Source organism: Xenopus laevis, chromosome 6L (genome assembly GCF_017654675.1).
Source record: "Xenopus laevis strain J_2021 chromosome 6L, Xenopus_laevis_v10.1, whole genome shotgun sequence".
NCBI lineage: Eukaryota > Metazoa > Chordata > Amphibia > Anura > Pipidae > Xenopus > Xenopus laevis.
In genome coordinates this window covers 109,802,087-109,824,502 of record NC_054381.1, presented here as the reverse complement: position 1 = coordinate 109,824,502, position 22,416 = coordinate 109,802,087, and the positions used below count along the sequence as shown (strand labels likewise).

General features: G+C 37.7%; 2 protein-coding genes across 3 annotated transcripts in view; one reads left to right on the top strand and one right to left on the bottom strand.

The window, feature by feature from the left end:
* Positions 1-888, top strand: part of psmg2.L (proteasome (prosome, macropain) assembly chaperone 2 L homeolog) — a 15,674-nt gene extending 14,786 nt beyond the window's left edge. Inside the window, exon 8 of the mRNA XM_041565279.1 lies at positions 364-888. The gene's annotated coding sequence lies outside the window, so the exon portion shown is untranslated. The remainder of the gene's footprint in view (positions 1-363) is intronic.
* Positions 1-22,416, bottom strand: part of ptpn2.L (protein tyrosine phosphatase, non-receptor type 2 L homeolog) — a 26,765-nt gene extending 4,349 nt beyond the window's left edge. The window contains 11 exon segments of one of the 2 annotated variants that reach the window (NM_001091373.1): positions 4,281-4,382; positions 4,688-4,872; positions 5,158-5,209; positions 5,464-5,633; positions 7,368-7,529; positions 9,488-9,697; positions 10,933-11,070; positions 14,330-14,428; positions 15,960-16,060; positions 18,456-18,546; positions 22,165-22,362. In NM_001091373.1, coding sequence (NP_001084842.1) covers positions 4,281-4,382; positions 4,688-4,872; positions 5,158-5,209; positions 5,464-5,633; positions 7,368-7,529; positions 9,488-9,697; positions 10,933-11,070; positions 14,330-14,428; positions 15,960-16,060; positions 18,456-18,546; positions 22,165-22,221 — 1,367 coding nt within the window. In that variant the 5' untranslated portion in view covers positions 22,222-22,362. 2 annotated transcript variants of the gene reach the window in all.

The following is a 22,416-nucleotide window of genomic DNA, read 5'->3' as shown; positions in this document are numbered from 1 at the left end:
ATTAAACTTGTTAGGCCACTGTCATACGTGCAGTACGTTATTTAAAGAAGTAATTCTACAGAGGAATATAAATGATAAAGCCTACTTACAATTGGGGAATAGCTTCCCATTCAAGTGCAGAGGGTCCTTGAAGAAACAGGCATAATTAAGTTATCCAAAAAATGTTGTAAGAACCTCTCAGCAGGCAGCACTGGATTCTAAGCCTTAAGGGGGAACTATCACAAAAATTTTATATAAGCTTCCTCATACTGAAGTAAGAACGTTTCTAAATACAATCAATTAAAAATTCTGCATTGTTTCTGAAATAATCAAGTTTATCTTCCTCTCTCAGCACCGGTTTCTCCTCATTCTGTCTTCTTGCAGGAGTTGGGTGTCAAATGAATGATGCAACAAATCTTATAGGGGGGGCTAGTGTCCCGCATGGAACCAATTTCTAAGACCCGGACCCGACCCAAACCCGCAGCCCGTGACCTGAACAACAACCCGCATATTTACCACTTTGATTCCGCAACCTGACCCAGACCCGCAACTGCCTTAGCAACAACCCGCCGACCACCATCAAACAGGAAGTGATGTTGCAGTGAACCGGAAGTGACGTCATCAAAAGTGGGCAGGGACAGAAACAAATTTTGTAAAACTTAAAAAGGAGTAAAATAGACAATATAACATAAGAAATTTAGACGAGACCCGCAACCCGACCCGCAGGTATACCCGCATCTGAAAATTCTTCCATTCATTCTGCACGGTGATCGCTTTTTTTGCAGGTAACCTGAGGGTACACGACCCGCTGCAGGACTCTAGGGGGCTCCCTTTCCTAGCAGATGTATTGACAAAATAACTGCCTTTTGCACAAATCCAGCATGTAGAGAGACACGATGGTGATTTTAATAGAGTGAGCTCTAATACATCTTCTAGGCAAAGTAATATATATTGGATCATTCATCTGACACTCAACTCCTGAATGAAGACAGAATGAGGAGAAACAGATGCTGAGAGAGGAACAGTGAAGATAAACTTGATGATTTCAGAAACAGTACAGAATTTTAATTGATTGTATTTAGAAAGGTTCTTATTTCAGTATGCTGCAGCTCATATTAAATTTTCATTTTCGCAATAGTTCTGTTTGATTTCGTTACAAATAACTGTGACAGTCACATAAAACCACTGTCATCATTATCTATGTCTCTCTTCCTTTCTCAAATATATATATATCCAGTGATCCCCAACCAGTGGCTCAGGAGCAACTTGTCCGCCAACCCCTTGGATGTTGCTCCCAGTGGCATCAGGGAGGGTGCATTATTTTTGAATTTTCAAATGTGAATGTGGCTCACAGGTAAAAATACGTTGGGGACCCCCATATATGCACTTAAAGAAGATCAGAATCAGCCATTTGATGACTGCATGGCACATTTTGCAAATAGCTGCAGACCTCTGAGCTACATTTCAGAGCTGCAGATCCCTACATAAATACAGCACTAAGTTAGTGTTCTTGCACTTGCCCCTCATGACTTCCTAAATTAGTAAATTGTTTTTATGTACCGTGAACTGATCCAAACACTTGCTTTCTGTCCCAGGCCAGAGTGCTTCTTCTTCACAAGAAAAAAAAAATCCAGGCTACTTGCAGCAGCACCACATTAACGTTTATTATTTGCCAGGTTTTCCTAGCTTGGGCTTGTTCAAGGAGTTTGCACAGTATAGCAGTTCTAGTGCACTGTATTTGCACCCCTCTCCCCCAAACTCATGCAAGGAATATCTGATAAATGAAGAAAGAGGGTGTTGCTATCCAGTCAAATATCACCCCAGTTAATTATGGTTTCCTTGTTCTTTAAGATAATGTATTATCTGTACACAGTCAGTCATTCTCCAGTACCCTACTTTAGGACAGTGTTGTGAGTTCTAAGGCTCCTGGCACATAGAGGTGTTTGTCCACCGCCACTTTTAGGATAAAACACTCCCCTCTGCCTTTCACCAGCTCTGCTAGGATCATGGTACCTAAACGTCCATCTATAACTAGCATAAGATACGGGCGGTTACATACACTTAGGGGGTTATTTATCAAAGGTCGAGTTTGTGAGGTTTTTTTCTACCTAGAATAAACTCACAACTTATTTATTTATGAAAAAACTTGAATGTAAAAAAACTCAAGTCAATGCAATAGGGAGGGACTCGAATTGTTCAAGTTATCGGCAAAAAACGAAACCTCCAATAGCTCAAATTGATTGAGTTTTCAAGCGCAAACCACTGGAAAAAAAAAAAAATCATGAAGGCTAAAAACATCTTCAAATGGTTCAAGGGATCTCTTTAGCCAGAGTATTTTCGGAATCAAGCTTTTTACAGCATAAATAATCTAGAAAAAAAAATAGATTTTTGTTTTACCCTGAAATTTTTTTTACTGAAACTACCCTCGAAAAACTTTTTGGGGAAATACACAACTCGACCTTTCATAAATAACCTCCCTAATAAAGTTGGGCTAAGATGCCAAATCCTCTTGACTAGCTTGAGTTTCTTATAGACTCATATGGCAATGCTAACTTTATTAATCCTAGATAGATGACAAAAAGTCACAATAGTGACCATCTATGACAAATAAAGAATGGTAAAAAGTCCCAGGTCTGAAGCAAACAGTGTAAAAAAAAAAAAAGCGATATAAAATTACAAAATAAAAATGAGGTTTTTAACGTTACATACCCAACTGGTGGTAATGTCAAAGCATCTACAAGTGTTGCAACCGAACAATTCTACCATTTTTTGAGCTAGTCCTAAATTTAAAGTAAGCTGAAAGTGTGCTAACCATGTTAAATCCAACAAAGCAAACAGCTAAAAACTTTAGTGGGAAGCAGCTAAAAGTCTTATTATTAAAATCGGTGAAAATCCACAACTACAATAATATGCATCATTTGCTTTCTTTTGTTACGTTACTGCAGTTTTGTACAGTTCCCAGTCCATTTATTGCTAAAGTTATTTGATAGACATATGCCTCACGGCTATGCTAGCTTCATGAACCACAAACATCTTGTATAGAAAGAAATCAACTGGGTAAATTGGTCATATATCGCTACATTTAGCAAATATGTGAAGTTATCTTTACTTGAATTGCTGGACTTTTTAAAGGGTTGTAATACACTAAAGAGGTGCTGTTTTATTCCACCAAACATAAGATTTTATCTGCCAGGAGTGCATTTTTTCAGCTCTGGAATATGCCCCAAAAGCCCCTATGAGGGGAAAAAATTTATTTTGTTGCCATCTGTCCATTGTGTAAACCATAAGACATGGTAGATACTTGTTACCTTCCACCTCTTCTACCTACAAGATTTCATCAGAACTGCCAAACTCAACAGATTCAAGAGCAACAAAAACACAGCAAACTAAAGGGGTTGCACAGGACCACAAGTTTTGTGCCAAAGTGCATAACCAAGCTTAAAATCCCCAAAAAAAAACGTTGGCAGAAATATGACAGCACCCCTTTAATGGCCATATACTGGTCCTCAAGAAATTCAGCTAATGGAATTCAAAGATAAAAAATGATATTAAATGAAAACACAACATTACAATCATATTTGCTTCTTAAATTAAAGGATCCAAATAAAGCATTGAATGCATATAACAATCAGGTCACATAACATCATTACAAAAATTTAGAATTACCCAACTCATACATGGTAGGAGGGGTGCACGTCTAATTTAAATTAAGTAAATGGTTCCACTTAATGGCATTGGAAGTTGCCCTAAACAGAATACATATATAAATGACACTTTGGATCACAGATAACTATACCAGTCACTCACTATCAGGGAAACCTCAACTCTAGGCACCCATTCTGCATCTTGAAAGCCAGAGCTGGAAGTTGTAGTTTAGTAACAGCTAACGGTCTAAAGTCTACTGTCGACAACAATAACATTTTTACAATGTATGGTGTGACTTAATGAAACAAAAAGCATACATCGGAATACAAACAATTGATCCGTTTCTCTCTTTACAAAAGGTAGCAGCTTTATAAGGAACATTAAAAATCCCAAATTAGCTGCAATACAAGTCCTGAGATAATGATGGAATACGATTTCAGTGATCAGAACCATCAAAGAAAAAGTCTCAGGGGTTGACTTGCACCAGTCAGAGCACCGAGAACAAATTTTAGGGCATTTATTGTAAGACTCGCCCCACTCCAAGCACCGTAATCAAGGCAGGTCACGGAACATACATTTTCCAACAAACATATGCACCTGATAACACCACTGTTGCAAAACCAATTGGAATGAGAAAAGGTTTCCAGTATAACCACCTTTTTCTTTTTCGTTCCACTTCATTCATCATTTGCTTAATTTTCTGAACCTTCTGGGTTGTACATGCCTTCCTGTCCTCTCGGCACCTCTTCCTTATTACACTAGATCACAGAAAAAAATAAAAGCGGTGAGCATACAATGGAGGAAAGTAAAATTTCATTGTATCGAGAAGTGAATCAAATGGAGCAACTATTTAAATTTTCTTTTGATCGAGGTTAATTCTTATTTACATCAAAAATGTTAATCTGTGATATTTTAGACTTTGCACCTCCCATACACATAATAACTAATAGGCACATCATTTACAGACTGGTCAACGAGTCCTTAGATTTAAAATGATACTTTCCTTTTGAACCATTTATCGTGTTAATCCAAATAAATGCGAAGGAAATGTAATGTCCGTTACCTTTCTGCATTGCCATCCACAACATCCTGGGGTTTGACACTGGATTCTGAATTATTCTCATTTATTTCTTGGTCTTCTGTTGAAAGCCTGTTACCATTGTACCGCTCTCCAGGCTGTCTTTGGAGAGAGGAATAGCTGTCTGCTTTGATGGAATCATCATCATATGAGAGTTCTTTATTATGGTCCTGCAAAGTAAATTGTGTTAATCAAAAGAGACAAGTACAAATGAGACACAGCAAAACAGAGCACCAGTCAGACGTTAGAGCCTCACCATGTTGTTTCACTAGATGCAGACATTTTAACTATACATTTGTATAGTTTAAAATGCTGTTACATTGTAATATATTATTTTTTACTGCCCTTTACCCAAAATATTGTTTTCCATTTAGATAGATTAACGTTCTCATTCAAAACTGGTGACTTTCCTGCATCTCAGCTGCTGGAACAAAATATAGCATAATGGAATGCACCTTCTGGGTTGTACTTGCTTTTCGGTCCTCTTGTTGCCTCCTCCGAAATGAACTGCAGCATAGAAAAATGGGCAACAAAAAAAGTGTTATACAAAGCAAATATGAATGCAGAGGTTTCAAAGTCACAGAAACACTATGCTATGAGAACTCAAAACAGGCACTTGTGTTAAATGTAAAAAAACAGGGAAGGATGCAAAGGTTTCAATGTAAAGTCACTGAAACACTATGCTATATTAAAAGGAGGACTCATAACAGGCACTTGTGTTATATGTAACAAATCATGAAAAGCTTGCATTTTTAGAATACCTTTCTGGTTTGCATTGCCCGTCATCCTGAGGTTTAATAGAGGATTCTGAATTGTTTTTTCCTTGGTCTGAGAGCCTATTACCATTACACCTCTCAACAGACTGCCTTTGGGGAGAAAGACGGTCTATTTTCGGGCATTGGTCTTCTTGTGAGAGTTCCTTCCAGTGGCCCTGCAAATTATATAATTAACATCTACATAAGAGACAAAGATGCCTTGAAACGTACTTTCTCAGACAGTGGCATTATAAGGATATTATACAATCAACGTAAAGCCCTTCTACAGACTCCAATGAGGCACTGTCCCTTGGTTCCACATAACATGACTAATAGTAAAATTGCTTAGTTTTATCAAATTTTTTTTTTTTTTTTTTAAAGGTAAGTTTTATTGTTTTAAACACGTAAAACAAGACATAACAGCACATCTCGTATGCATAACATGAAATCAGACATGAATTACAAGTCGACATATAGAGTATTGTAACAGTAAGAACCCTGTATTGGGGTCAAGAAGTATTCTTTATGAACTATTTTTGAGCCACCATTTGCTCCAAACTAAATTGTGAAGTTGCTTAATTGTCTTATGTAGGGGTACACCTAGTTTACCCTAATTTAGGGATCGGATCGATATCACACCACGGCCCCCAGACCTTGTCAAATTTGGTGGGTGAACCTCTAATTTCATATGTAAGTTTGAAAAGTGGGACAGCATTGTTGACCAACTGCTTCCATACTCTGAGGGAGGGTGGAGAACTACCCATCCAGTGCATTGCCACCGTTTTCTTTGCATAGAATAATAGGATACGTGACCGTAGCCTGGCATGTTTGGAAGGGATTACAGCCTCTACAACCCCCAGGAGACAGATAGCTGGTGTTTTTACCCGTCGGAAATCTAAATTATCTGCCAGGTAAGTTACAACTTGGGACCAGAAGGTAAAAATTTGTGGACATTCCCATATCAGATGGAAAAAGTCAGCTGCTGGTTCCCGACATCTAGGGCAAAAGTCATCAGGGGTTCGCCCCATTTGTCTAAGTCGGGTGGGAGTTACATAAAGATGGTGTATTGTCTTATATTGTATTAGCCTATCTTTAAGTGATATGAGACAGGAATATGCATTGCCTATTGCCTCATCCCAGTCGTCTTGTTCAAGGTCTGGAATATTACCAGACCACCAAAGAAATCTTTTCTTGTAGGGTGGATAGGGTATCAAATGTTTTTTAACAAAAACAATTCATCAAAAAAATATTTATTAAATATTCATATTCCTGACTCCTCTGCCTTGATGATCTTAAACACCTTTTCCCAGCTGGTTCCCCTCAATCACTTATACCAACCTTTGCCTTGCTACTTGACCCACAAAAATACTACTCATCCTTCACTGCATGCAAAACTACATCCCATTTTCCTGCTCACAAAGTGATTAAATCATTCCCTAACCAAGACCACAGCCTTCTTGTGCTTTCCCCAGTTGGCAACTACTTAATCTTTCTTCCCTAACCTCCCATCTAATATCCAAACGACCTCATGCTCACCATTCTGCAGCACGAAAAACCTATTCTGCTCAACATACCCATATAGCCTTCTACAGCTAGCAGTACTGCAGGGTGCATGCTTCCTTTCCCCATAACAAACAACCCAACAAGTTATTTACCCCACCCATCCATCTCACACTTAAATTCTACTCTTTCTGCATCTACAGCACCATTTACTACTACCCAACTTTCTGTTAAGCAGCACAGCTTGCCATGTGTATTGTTAAGATTGATAAATGTTTTTTTCTCGGCTGACTGCTTGTGTTCTGGTTGGCAACCCAGGAAAACAGAGTCAAGCACATGACCCATAACACTAATTGCAATGTGCTCAGTTCACAAGCAACGCTCAATAAATCATTTGTTAATATATTAACCTGAAGACTTGAGTCACCCATTATATATTTTGATCCCTCGATTACTGCCATGTAGGAGAATCTCAGTTGACCAGGAGTCTGAATAAGTCCCATGCGATAGTTTCTCATATTCAACAAAACTTGCTTAATATCAACTGAACACGGGTCTGTTCTTTTCTCCATCTGATAAAAAATAAACATACATTTATTTTAAATCCTGAAATGAAAAGAAAAATAAAAGTTAAAAAAAAAATTATAATTTACAGGGAAGGGAAATTAGTGAACACTGTCCTATGCGTCCAGTCATGGAATATGCCATGTGTCATCTAAACCTTATGTAAGATGTTAACCAATGATGATGAAAGGGGATATTAGAAACATTTTTTATCAGTAGCCCAGTAAATATGAGCCGGTGGGTCAAAAATGCTTAGCCTTTAGGTTAAAAAGTTTTATGTGCAAAAACACAACCTCATGAAAGAATGCACAGAACTCCAGCATCAATAGAATGGAGCAGAACTATGAAACCCCCTGAAGCCACCTAGGATCAAGAATGCCACTCTACGCCTAACTCTCAAAAGTACATTAATATACTATCCCTAAGCGACCTCAAGAAAAGCTTAGCTACATTTCTTCAATGTATCTACATATAATAGATCTGACTAGCATGAGACTTTGGGTGAAGATGCAGGCCTCAATTTTATTCTATTTTTTTTTTTTTTTTACAGTTAAAGGGATCCTGTCATCGGAAAACATGTTTTTTTCAAAAGGCATCAGTTAATAGCGCTACTCCAGCAGAATTCTGCACTGAAATCCATTTCTCAAAAGAGCAAACAGATTTTTTTATATTCAATTTTGAAATCTAACATGGGGCTAGACATTTTGTCAATTTCCCAGCTGCCCCAGGTCATGTGACTTGTGCCTGCACTTTAGGAGAGAAATGCTTTCTGGCAGGCTGCTGGTTTTCCTTCTCAATGTAACTGAATGTGTCTCAGTGGGACATGGGTTTTTACTATTGAGTGTTGTTCTTAGATCTACCAGGCAGCTGTTATCTTGTGTTAGGGAGCTGCTATCTGGTTACCTTCCCATTGTTCTGTTGTTTGGCTGCTGGGGGAGGGGTGATATCACTCTAACTTGCAGTACAGCAGTAAAGAGTGATTGAAGTTTATCAGAGCACAAGTCACATGACTTGGGAAAGCTGGGAAATTGACAATATGTCTAGCCCCATGTCAGATTTCAAAATTGAATATAAAAAAAATCTGTTTGCTCTTTTGAGAAATGGATTTCAGTGCAGAATTCTGCTGGAGTAGCACTATTAACTGATGTGTTTTGAAAAACATTTTTTTTTCTGATGACAGTATCCCTTTAAGAACAGCTGTGCAATTAACAGTATATTTACAATAGCAAGAGGGGAGTTATGCATGCTGTAACCTTATTAACTAGGCCCCCCTTAAAAAAGTAACTATTGAGAGAAAGGAACGCAAATGGAGAGAAGACCATGACTGCTCACAAAAAAAAAGAACAAAAAAGGCATAGAAGTAACGCAGAAAGATGAACAAAGAGACACAAAATGAGGACCAGAGACCAATAGAGAGAACCAATCTAAGGCTTCTTCAGAGTATCTGTGTTTAGAAATGTAAGCATTGGAATTACGATCTGCAAGTAAATAATCGGATAATCCACAGGGTCCAGATTTTAATCAGGGTACAGAACTTTATATTTTTGGGTGATGTTCTGGTTCCTTCCAGTGCAGTTCTATAACTGTTTTAGCAGAGAAAGTAGAGAAGGGCTTCATGATGGCTTCCCATGAAGACAAAAGCAGCACAATGGTCTGGGGGAAAAAAAGGCATGCCCTCCACAACATACTTTAAATAAGAATGTGCACTGCTCATGTATAAACAAAAGTAGACCATTAGAGTCTTCAGTGTAAAGTATTACTGGGCTTGTGTAATAAAAGGCACAGGAGCAGTAACTAATAGCAACTAATCAGAAGGTAGTATTTACTGGTCATCTAACATCTTATTGGTTGCTATAGGTTACTGTTCCTGGTGGCTTTTATTACATATAGGGGATATGCCAACATAATGGCAAAGAACATTCCCTCAACAGAATACAAGGGGGATGGGGGAAAGCATTTGACCTACCAAGACAAGACAGGTGTCAACCAGTGAAAACGTCCCAGAGCGTCCAATTCCTGCACTGCAATGAACTACAGCGGGTCCATTTTGAAGGCTAAGTGAATCAGACTCTCGTACTTTGAACAAAAAGTTTAGGAATGAAGCTGGAGATTGTGGTACCCCAAAATCTGGCCAAGTTGTATAATGGAAGTGGAAAATATCTCTTGCCTCTCCAGTCTAAATATAAAAACAGGTTATGGTTATAAAATAAGTGTGTAAATATGGAGACTATTTTTCTTTTTTACTGAATAGAAAAAGGTTCCAAACTGCAACTGAGAAGCCAACTTACCCAACCTCTGAGCCTCTAGCAAGTTCAAATTTCAGAACTACAATTCCTTTCCTGTTTTCCAGAATGCTACATATGAATCAAAGGGTAACTATACCCCTAAATATTTCAGGTCTTTTTAAAGCACATAAAACAGTCCATGTATAAAACACAGTTTCAAATAAAGCCTTTTTATAAAAAATAAACTTTTCTAGTTGTATGTGCCATTGGATAATCTTATATGGAAAAACTATCATTTAAAGGAAAAGAAAATTTTTTAAAGGAAAACTATACCCCCAAACAATGTAGGTCTCTATAAAATGATATTGCATAAAACAGCTCATATGTAAAATCCTGCTTCATGTAAATAAACCATTTTCATAATAATATACTTTTCTAGTAGTATGTGCCATTGGGTAATCATAAATAGAAAATTGCCATTTTAAAAAATAAGGGCCGTCCCCTGGGATCGTAGGATTCACTGTACTCACAAACATACCAACAAACCATACGTTAGGTCACATGAGCCAATTAACAGACAGAGTTGTGTCTTTTGCTTCCACACTTCTTCCCGTTACAGTTAGAGTTGTAGTATTTCTGGTCAGGTGATCTCTGAGACAGCACAGAGATCATCACGAAATGGTGGCTCAAGGCAAGAGATGTAAAAGGGCAATATTTACTTAAATATATATTCCAGTTTGGCAAGATTCTTTAATTTGCCACTTAATATGATATGAATTATCTGTTGCTTAAGTGTTCATTTTGGGGGTATAGTTTTCCTTTAAGTAGGAAGTTTAAGTCTGCCATCTGACTCCTATGAGCCACCGTGCTCACACAAAACCAAGGGCATGAATACATGCTAAGCTACGTCGGCCAATAGACAGAGCTCTGTCTTTTACCCCCACACCTTTTCCGGTTACAGTTACAGTTAGAACCTGCATGATTTCCTCTTAGGTGATCTCTGAAGGAGCACACAGAACATCACAAAATTGCTCAAGGCAAAAGATGTAAAAGCGCAATATTTACAGATACTGTATGTATGATGCCAATTTGGCAAGATTCTTTTAATACAGTATAAAGTATTCATTCTGAAGGTATAGGTCTCTGTTAAAATCAGAACGATGAGTTACAATGGAAAAAAACCTACATTAATATCTTGTAACTGTAGTACTCGGACGGTGTAGTAAGACTTAATATCTTCAGACAGCAATCTGACACAAAGCCCAGCTTCCTTATAGAATAGAACCTCTTCCTCTGCGGTAGGCCAGTACTGTGCACATTTTACCTGTAAAGGATGAAAAACTATAAGGCATCACAGACATGGCATTTTATATATATATATTATTGAATGGTCAATTCTAAGCAACTTTTCAATTGGCCTTCTTTATTTCATTTTCTAATAGTTTAGTTTTAACTTTCTCTGGTGTAGATGGATCATGTTATAGCTTCAGGGAAGTGGCGAGATGCCACAAAACGTGTAAAGCATTGCGATGTATCTGATTCAATTAAAGATGAACTATTAAAGGTAATATTTGAGCAATTATTTTGCTCCAACTTTTTGACATTTCCATGTAAGTGCACCTGTGGGGGGACAGGCTACACGGAAAGCACAGAGAGAGCTGTTTGGTTGGGGTGTTTTCTCCCTTAAATTGGACTTGAAGAGTCAGAAGAAGGCAAATAATTAAAAAAACTATAATAATCATAAAAAAAAAAAAAATTACGAAAACCAATTGAACAGTTGCTTAGAATTGGCCATTCTATAACATACAAAAAATTAACTTAAAGGTGAACCACTCCTTTAAATAAAGGTGCAGTGCCATTTAATCTATATTAGATACAAAGATTGTCTTCCCAATCCGGTAATCAATAAGGCTCTCCTCGGCCTTCAAAAGGGTAATAAAAAGTGACTATCCGGAAGCAACGTCATCGCTCATTGGAGGAAGCCAGCTGGAGAACCGAGACAAGCGAATTGAACTTTGAAAGACGCTAAAGGACTAGAAGTAGCACATGGAGACGCTGCATTGTTTTTAAAGTGATTTTACCGGAGAAGGTTTGTGAGTGTAGTTTTAATTATTTATTAAAATTGTATAAACACTTCTACACGTCACTTTATTTTACCCCCACTAAGGATATAAGAAGAATGTTAAACAAATTGGAACACCAATTACTACCAATGCCTTTATCTACTCATTTCTTGTGCGTATAATCAACTACCAGCTGCACTAGGAATCGGAGTGCAGGCTTCTATATATTATAATCCATTATCACGGGTCTAAATTAGCACTGCACAGTTGAGGAAGAGACAACCTTTCACTGCAAATCACTGGGCAATGTTTTCTAAGTTGGTGCACATAATTTGAATGTATTTGTGAACAATGTGGGTGTAAATAAGCACAAAAAACTTTAATAATGCGTGTGCAATATCTGCTGTGTAACTCCTTTGAATAGCTTCCCCTATTGCCCCATTATTTATATAAACAGCAAGTGGAGGGCAACACCATTATATTTTTATTACTTTAAAACACTTTCATTTTTTGATGTTCCTTTAACACAGGCAATGTATGGTAACATGGTAAGAGTGAACATCTTTAGCATAGGTTTATGTACATTTTAGCACTCAACTGTATTTTTATAGTATTTAAGAAGGTGGGGAAATGGTAAAATATATACAGTAGAACCCCCATTTTATATTTTTACCAGAAAAAAATGGTCTAAAATCAGGGGGATGTAAAATTGAGGTTTCACTGTATTCAGCTTTAAATGCATCAGATGAACTCCCAGGAGAAAAAAAATAAAAGTATAATAACAAGAAGCTAGGTTTTTAAAGGAAAATAGAGGTCTACTTCAGTTCAGTTCAGGGTCAGTTCTCAAGTATTGGCACACTACCCACTGCATGGAGCAGAGGTGGTCTTCCATTTCTCCTCTTCCAGTGCCATATTTCATGATGGTTATTAGGGGTTTTAGTAAGGGTGACTGTAGTGTAACTCTGCAACAGGACTTATGTGCTACACACTTGTTCAGAGCAGTTTTACTTCCTGACTTTCAGTGGTTACTGTGACTGTACAATACAGGAAGCTCATCTACCGTAAATCTTCAAAAGCTTTCACTCCTTGTGGCATTATAGTAAACACCAAACAATTCGGCATAGTTCAATATCTGAAACTTAATTTTCAGTAAATAAAATGCATATCATATTTATTTATGCCAGGCAAACAGATAAAATACTTACGTATGTGCAATACTTATGGGGTTATTTATCAAAGGTCGAGTTTTAGAGTTTTTTTTATACCTCAAATGAACTCACAACTCTAATATTTTATGGAAAAATATTTTCTAATTTATGTAAAAAAAAAAAACAAAACTTGAATCAATGTAGTCTGGGTGAAAAACCTGAAAACTTGAATTAATCAAGTTTTCGGCATAAAAAAAAAATTAATTACAAATGAATTGAGTTTTTGAGTGAAAGCCATCGAAAAAAACTCATGAAGGCTACAAACGTCTTCAAATAGTTGACGGGACCTCTGCCACTGACTTCTTAAGGTTTTTAGATTGAGTTTTTTTGGGTTTGAACTATTTCCATGTTCGGTGTATAATAAATCTTGAAAAATCAGAATTTTAAAAAAATATAAATAAATAAAAATCTGAGGGGTTTTTTACCCAAAATTCGAGGTTTTACTGAAAACTACCCTCAAAAACTCTAATTTTGTGCATAAAATCAACTCGACCTTTAATAAATAACCTGCTAAGTCTACATGCAATTGTTTTTTAGTTAACGGCCATCTGAATACCAAAGGATGCAAAACACCTTGATGTAACAAACATAAAAACCAAATGGTCAATAATTCTAGGGAAGATAGGCAAGTCAAGCCAATATTTGTGGCATCAGCACATCAGTCAGTTTCAAGCAGAAATAACTATATATACTGCTGAACCATATTCCGAAACGAGATTGATCATGTTTATGAAGATTCACAGTCTGAATAACATCTTGAGATCATATGGAATTTACTTATTTTATGCGGAGGTTCCTAGCACAGCTAAAGCAGCAATAGCTGAAACATTAGGGATGCCACTGGAATTTGTATTAAGGATACTGACACAAACATTTTTCTTTTTAAAACATCAATCTACATTAAAAGTTACCTATAGGTCATGTTGATCATTTTTTGCCGATAGTTCTGCTTTTGTAAGTAAATAACTGACTGTTTTGCCAACCTGACAGTTTCTAATGCTAAAGGACTACTGCTGCACAAATATGGCAGCCCCCTCATAGAGGAACAGGGTAGTAAGAAAGGTAATGTAAAAGCATCAGGCAAACACTTTTATGGCAAAATTTTAAATATAATTCAAAGACAATGTTATTATAGATAATAAAAAATTGTATTTTCTGATGTCAGTATCTCTTTAACCTAGCTTTCCACAGCAGACTCAGTATTTACAGACTACTTCCCTGTGAACAGACACATTTTTCCCCCACATGAAGATCTGAAACTTATTAAACTGACAGCAGAAAAACACTTCACTTCTAAGAAAAATATACTCACCGCATCCTTTTCAATAATTCGGTTCAACATCACAATTGCCTTACTCTTTTGTTGCCATACCATTAACCAGAAATGACAGCAAGTGTTAGGAAGAGGACCCTGTAATAAAAAGCACACATTTTAAAATATTTTTTTTTTACATTGTATGCAATTTCAAATAAATCAGCTCCTGCCCTACTGACATTTACAATCCAAGGTCCCTGTCACACAGATGTAGTGTCTGTTAGCATAATCTCTTTTTTGGTATTGGTATCAATATAATGGTAATGTATGGTATCAAAATAATTAGACTGGTCTTGGAAGTTGTGCATTCTATCGAATTTAACAAATATTTTTAAGTAATGCAAAGACATAATTAGTAATGATGAGCCTTCCTAACAACATTTACCGGTATCCTCAAGTGGCAATTTCAACAGCAGCTACAGCTGTACATGGTTGTATACATAATTACTAGTGTGCAACCATAAGAGAGATTCAAATGAATGTCTTGCAACATCATGGAATCTTCCTTACTGCTGCTCACTCATGAGTAAGTTTCTACTCATGAGTAGCGGATAGCAGGACAGCACAAGGTGCTACTGATCATACAGCAACTATACTGGTAAAGTTGCCCATTTGCCTCTAAGGGTCTGGCCACACAAGCAGATTCAGGGAGATTAGTCACCCTAGTGACTCTTCTTCGGGGCGACAATCACCCCGAACTGCCTTCAACCTGCCTTCCGCCAGCTAAAATGAAAATCACCTGGCGGAAGGCACACGTGTTTTTTTCCAAAGTCGCCCGAACATTCCTCCGAATCACACACAGGTCAATCCACATTTATTTTGTGCATGCAAGTGGGTTATAAGGGCACCTAACCAGTGGATACTGGCAGCCTTTATTAGCCCATTCATGGCCACCTTAAGGGTTCAATTGGCTAATGAAGGGAAGTTTGCAAATAAACTATGATGTGTTTCATACCCCAGGTCACAGGCAATGCTCCATATAGGCTGTTCACTCATGTGGGTGCACATAATAGTGTGCAGGGGCATAAAAAAATTGTGTGGCAAACACATTTAGTATTTTGTGTGTTCCACCACTCTGCGCGTGCGCGTGCGCGTACACACGCACACACACACGTTTTAAATGTGTGCTTGCGAGGTATTTTTTCCCCAACAGGACCAAAAAGAAACTAGGTGGAACACTGGTCAGAGATCTTCAGAATGTTTCGGTTCAGGCCTCACCCACTTTGTGATACAACATTTAAGTTGTGCCCCACTTCACTTAAAACATGCAAAGATAAAGAGAAACAAGGTAGTTATTTCCACTCTCCTATACAGGTATACTAGACCCCACATTTGTCCTTTCACTGTGAAGTGCGAGTGCACATATTGGAACATGATAATAGATGAGCAATGGTTGCACACCTCTACACTTGTAGCCTGTAACAGCAAAATCATTATGTACTTTTTAAAAACGGAGTGCACAGAGCTGTGGGCGAGTTCAAGCATAGTCTGAATTCTGCTGGTGCTCTCCACAATGCTTTGTGCATGCTGGTGTCCTAATCAGCCCACATTTTGTCAACCTTCATTCCATAGAAACTAGTCATATTTTCTTCTCATTGTAAAAAGTGTATGCTATGTTTCAGCTTACTTGTGTTAAAATATAGCTCCTTTGCGCTTCTTCAACAACAACAAGGCTGGCGTTGATATAGTCATTCTCCACATTTTCAAGTTTGACACGACTATGATCATCTAAAAGAAAGAAAAAAAAAGTCAAAGTCAAATGACTGAAGGATGCTCCATCAGTGAACTACTGATGCTATTCAAACACCTGAAATCAAACCTGTCCTTTGAAGAATTAAGGAAGAGAGGAGGTATACACAGAGCTAGAGTAAAGGAGGATTCCAATGAATAAAGCTTAAGGTGGATATAGACGCACAGATAATATCGTACAAAACAAATTTTCTGCGCATGTATGTTGGGAAAAGAGCAGACCGTTATCGGAAGAAGACTTGGATATCGATTGGCTCGTTGATCGGGCTGGACAGAAAATCTTGTTCAGGTGCCTTTGAAGGAACCCAAACGTCAGCCATTGTTAGTGCTGAATCGTCAGATACAGGTAGAATTCTATTGTTTCTTCCTGTATACCTGGCGATTCAGCTCTACACGTGTGTATTGAAACAAATGATCTTTCTTGGAAAGATCTTTTTCAAGAAAGATCGTAATTGTTATGTCTATGGCCACCTTTAGTCAAAATCCTTTATGCCGGTTTTGTTTCAGCACAAGAGATAATAAGTGGAGCTTTGTCTGCTCACTCTACGTAGCCCTTAGTGATTTACAGGTCAGCAAGCTGGTACTTACATTGTTAGCAGATCACTTAGATAACAACAGATGAAAATATTAAATTCTGCTTTCTATATGCAAATTCCACATTATATATGCCACTTCGTGGGAAACTTATGTTAAAATACAAAAATATCTATTTTTGAACAACGGCATCCGTATTTGTATGTTATCTGCATGTATGATATATACACCCTTCTATTGCATAGCGCTGCAGAATATGTTGGCGCTTTATAAAAATGTGTTAAAAATAATAATACAAATATGGAATGTATTATGCAGAATGCATGATAGTTCAAAGGGTAAATATAGGCTTTGCAATTTAAAAGTCTAATTTGTCTTGGTGTTTATTTTTCGTTGTATACTAACGAATTTTTTTGATGTTACTGGTCCTTTAAGTCTACTTGAGAACCATATTTTGCTTCCAATAAGGTTTAATTATATCTTAGTTTGGATCAATTAAAAGTTATTATTACAGAGAAAAAGAAAATCTTTTTAGAAATTTAAATACTTTGGATAAAATGGAGTCTATGGGAGATGGCCTTTACATAATTCGGAGCTTTCTGGATAATGGGTTTCCAGATAACAGATCCCATACCTGTATGGTTTTATTATTACAGAGAAGAAGAAAAATATTTATTTAAAATGGACTATGGAAATGGCCTTTCAGTATTTCAGAGCTTTTTAGAAGTTTTCAGATAATGGACTGCATATCTTGCCTTATTAAGACCATTTAGTCACAGAATATAGGCATGGGATCCATTATCCAGGAACCAATTATCCAGAAACCTCCAAATTATGGGAAAGCCATCTTCTACAGACTCCATTTTAATGAAATAATTCAAATTCTTAAAAATGATTTCTTTTTTCTCAGTTATAAAAAAACAGAACCTTGCACCAACTAAGGTACAACGAATTATTATTGGAGGCAAAAAAATCCTTTTGGGTTTATTTAATGCTTAAGGATTTTAAGTAGAACAATACCTTATATGGAAAACACCAGATCCCAAGCATTCCAGATAAAAAGTTCCATACCTGTAGTACCAACATTTATTTTTAGGATTTTATTCTTTTTGGCTAGCAATAGTATGAGGGCTACCTGTGTGTGGTTGGCCTGTGGTTGAAAAAAAAGTAATGGCATTCTGGAGTCTCTGTGGCTTTCTGTTGTGCAAGGATAAAACCAGTAAAAAAGCTAATAAATCAAAAATCCTACAAAATAATGAAGTACTGCATGGACCCACTCTCCAGGAATACACAAATGCCCAATACAGATTCTCATGCGCTGTCCATTAGTGATGTGAAGGCCAGCCCGATACCTGCGGGTCAGGCGGGTTCGAGCTGACCATGCTACTATTCTGGGGTTGATCACACGGGTGGGTTCGGGTTCATCTCGTCTGCCTGCTCTCCCTGCCCGCGACCTGAGACTGCGGCTTCCAACTTCTAGTTTTATAGACTTAAACCTGCCTGGTATATAAATGGAGGGGGGGGGAGACAGGTGCGTCAAGGTTTCTCGACCCACACATCACTATTGTCCATTATAGCCAACTAGTGTATTTGTGCAGTCACATACCAACTATGTGGTAGCATGTGAAGCCCCCTGCATAATAAGCCTAACAAAAGCTGCAGATGGGTTTGTATAGACAAAGGGATACTGCTTAGTAATCAATGCACTGACTACATGTCAGACTTGCTAATGGTAGAAACCTGGGAAACACCAATACATCCCCACCTGGAGCATAACAACAACAAATGTCATAGAGTGAGAGAGACATTACAAAAGTACAAATGTAAAAAACATACTTACATGGGTTAACATCACGGTACCTATTACGATTCTTGTTTTCAGGATTCTTTGCTTCTTTGATGGGCAATGAAGGAGACTCGTTTCTTACATCCTAAGGGAAAAATACAAACAATATTATAAACTAAGCAGCCTAGCCCAATAAGTGCCAAACAAATCAAGTATTGCAGTCAATGCCAGAAGCTTTTTTTAATATTCCACTTGCGGTCTCTCTTGGGGGAATTTCTCCCTAGGAAAACTGCCTTAGGACAAAACATTTCTAACCTAAATTTGTGGTTTCCCCTGTTAAAATATTTTTCACATTTAGAAGTAAATATTTATTTCTACTTCAAAGTAGAATTCTTTTAGTGTTAGTAGCTCTTACAATGTTTTTCAAAGATATAAAAAAAATCATAACTATAAATGTTAGCTTTGCTGTATTGGGCATTAGAAACTAAAAAAAATGTAAAAAGTACATTTGAATTTTCATAACAGACACTTTGGTGGCTACAAAACAAGCACACTTCCTGCATCTTATTTGTCATAAAAGTTTCAAACAGAAGTTGACCGTAGAAGACCATGTATTCATAGAAAGCTCACATTCAGATACATTCTAAATGCATATTTCTGTTTCATGTTTCAAATTACAAATCAATGCCACTGACATAAAGGTAAATACGAATGCCAATTGTCTTATGAACGGTGTCTTGTGTAGATGCCCCAAAATCAAAAAAGTACACGTAAAAATCAAGTATCCAGAAGAATGCAATAAAATCACTAAAAATTCAATCAAGCAGTCAAAGAACGAAGGAAGAATTTTTTTATTTATGTCTATGTTTATGCATGTCTATTAAGAGAATATATTAATAGGAAAGGAAAAATGCATTAACAGAATAGAAATCCAAATATGGGTATGGGATCCGTTATCCAGAAACCGCCGAATTACCAAAAGGTTTTTTCCCCATAGACGCCATTATAATCTTCCAAAATGTTTAAAATAATTTCCCTTTTCTCTGTGATAACAGTACCTTGTACTTTATCCAAACTAAGATATAATTAATCCTTATTGGAAGAAAAACCAGCCTATTGGCTTTATTTATTTTTTAGTAGTCTTAAAAAACAAAGATCCAAATTATGAAAAGACCCCTTATCCGGAAACCCCAAGGTCCCGAGCATTCTGGATAACAGATCTCATACCTGCATATCATCATATTTAAGATTAAGTACTAACTATTAGCAGTCAAAAGGTAGGACGGTGAGAAGTAATGCAACATACACTGGTGGAGATAAGAAGTTTTATAAACATAAACAAGCAACCAGCAATGCTAAACAGAAGGAAGAGCAGAGTTTGTGCTACTAAATTAAGATCACAATATCCTTGGATATTATGTGTCCAAGAAGTCATCCAAGCCACTCATAAAGGCATAATAGAATCTGCCTTCAAAACATCATGTGGCAGTGAAGCCCAACTATGCAGCTTCAAATGAAAATTCAGTTCCTCAAGTCTAAACAGGTGGCCTGTTTTTTTTTTTTTTTGTTCTTTTCCCCCCAGCAATATATATAATGTCCTTAAAGGGTGATTAACCTTTAAGTTACTTTTTAGCATGTTATAGAATGACCAGTTCTAAGCAACTTTTTAATTGGTCTCCGTTATTTATTTTTATATAGTTTTTTAACTATTTGCCTTCTCATCAGATTCTTTCCAGTTTTCAAATGGAGGTCCCTGACCCCATCTAAAACACAAATGCTCTGTAAAGCTACAAATGTATAGTTATTGCTAGTTTTGATTACTTATCTTTCTATTCAGCCCCTTTCCTATTTATATTCCAGTCTCTTATTCAAATCATTGCATGGTTGCTAGGGTAATTTGGACCCTAGCAACCGGAATGCTTAAATTGCAAACTGAAGAGATGCTGAATAAAAAGCAAAAGAACCCCAAAACCACAAATAATTATAAAAAACCAATTGCAAATTGTTTTCGAATATCACTCTCTACATCATACTAAAAGTTCTCTCAGAGGTGAACAACCCGTTTAATCATGTCCCTTGTAAGCAAATTTGATCCTAAATCTTTTTTAAAAAAAAAAACACCTTGTAATTTTTTCCTCAGAGTTTAATTGTTCCATTCCTTTAACCAGGCAAGCTGCAAGTTTATAAACGCTTTCCGTCTCATTATATACTTTTTACTGATGGGATCCTAAAACTGCACTGCATACTCAAGGCAAGGGCTTTTTACACAGGCAGACAAGCCTGAATGTGACCACCTTAATATACGCTGTAATAAATGTTTTTAATTCGTATTTAAATGTATATTTTTCAGTTACGTCTAAGCCCTGGCTAACAGGCAGGCACTGCTAACAGGCTTAGCTGGTATTGACATTTTCCTCCATCTGTGGTTTCCCCACTGTATTTAGGGTAATGATAGATGGGCTGGATCCTCCACTCGTATTGAAAAACCAGTAACCACTGGAAACTGCCCTTTCTCCTGCTGTGCTCTTTAACTTCAAATCAACCTGTCAATGAGCTCCCAGGGCAGATTTCATACCACTGCATTGGGCAGTGATTGCCGATTCTCTGCAACACAGGCCATTAAAGCCCAATAATCTTGTTTTTATAAAGGTTTGTGCTTTCCTATCTACCAAGGAAAAAGCAATTTTTCAAGGTTATGCACCCCTAACCTCCACCATTGCACACCTTGCTTTCCTAACTTACATTACAAAAATAATTGATGATAGGTTGCTATTGACAACTGCATTTGTGCAATTTAGTGCCTATTAGCATCTATTTTATAAGTCAGCTACAGAGCCCACTATTTCCATCACATACTGGGACACATAACCCCATTACCAACCCATCACAAGTTTATAAAGTGACCCCACTTCCTTCTCTCCTACCAATAACAAGCAAAGAGACAGAGCCTTATACGCCCATTACAAGTAGGGGTGCACTATTTTGGATTCGGCCGAACCCCCGAATCCTTTGCCAAAGATTAGGCCGAATACCGAACTAGGGTGGGAAAAAAAATTTACTTCCTTGTTTTGTGACAAAAAGTAATGCGATTTTACTCCCTGTTGGTTTGGCCGGGCAGAAGGATTCGGTGCATCCCTAATTACAAGCGGAGACAGAGAGCTCAAACCCCCTAATAAAAAGGATGGACAATGTGTCAGATTTCAAGACAGAATAAAGCAGTGTATCATAGTGTTTGGAAGTTCATCTATCAATCAAATGGGATATTGCTAATTAATTCAGGCTGTAAATACAACACCTTTAGGTGGATTATTAAAGTTTATTATGGTGAACATTTCTAATCCTGTATGACAGATGGAGTCAAGCAGTCCTCAAGTTCTGTATGACAAGGTGCAGGCAGCCCCTATACCCCACTCTTATACCAGGGCTGTCACTCACCTTACACAGAAGCCCCATGGAGCTCGTGATCCAGAGAGAGAGAATAGAGCCGACCAATATGAAGGAGGGGGACAGGCAGCCCATGAAGGGCCCAATGACAAGTAGTGGGGCGCACCAGGCACTCCCAGCACCAGTACAAGGGGGAGCACAGAGACCACTATACTGACAAGGTGGCGAGGAGAACCACACAGCACAAAAAGTAACCAGACCGACCAGCGCCAATTTAAAATCCGGGACACAGACTTGGCCGGACCCCCATTAGAATAACAGGCCTAGAAATGGCCTTACATAATCACTCGAGACACCAAAATAAAGCACAAACACTGACCCCATAAAACGAATTCCAGCCATTCTCCTTGTCTATTTCTCGGAACTCCTTCTCCATGTCTCCCCCACTTTCCGTCCGTCCCGCTTTCCGGTACCGATTTCCAGAGCGACCACCTCAGAGCCACATCGTTTGTCGCGTGTGAGACTATATGTTATGCATGGGAAGCAGCGAGACCAGGAAGAGGAAAGTACGGCCACTAACCCCCACCTGCGACACGAACTGCTTCACCCGGTCTCTGTGATCGGGCCCCTT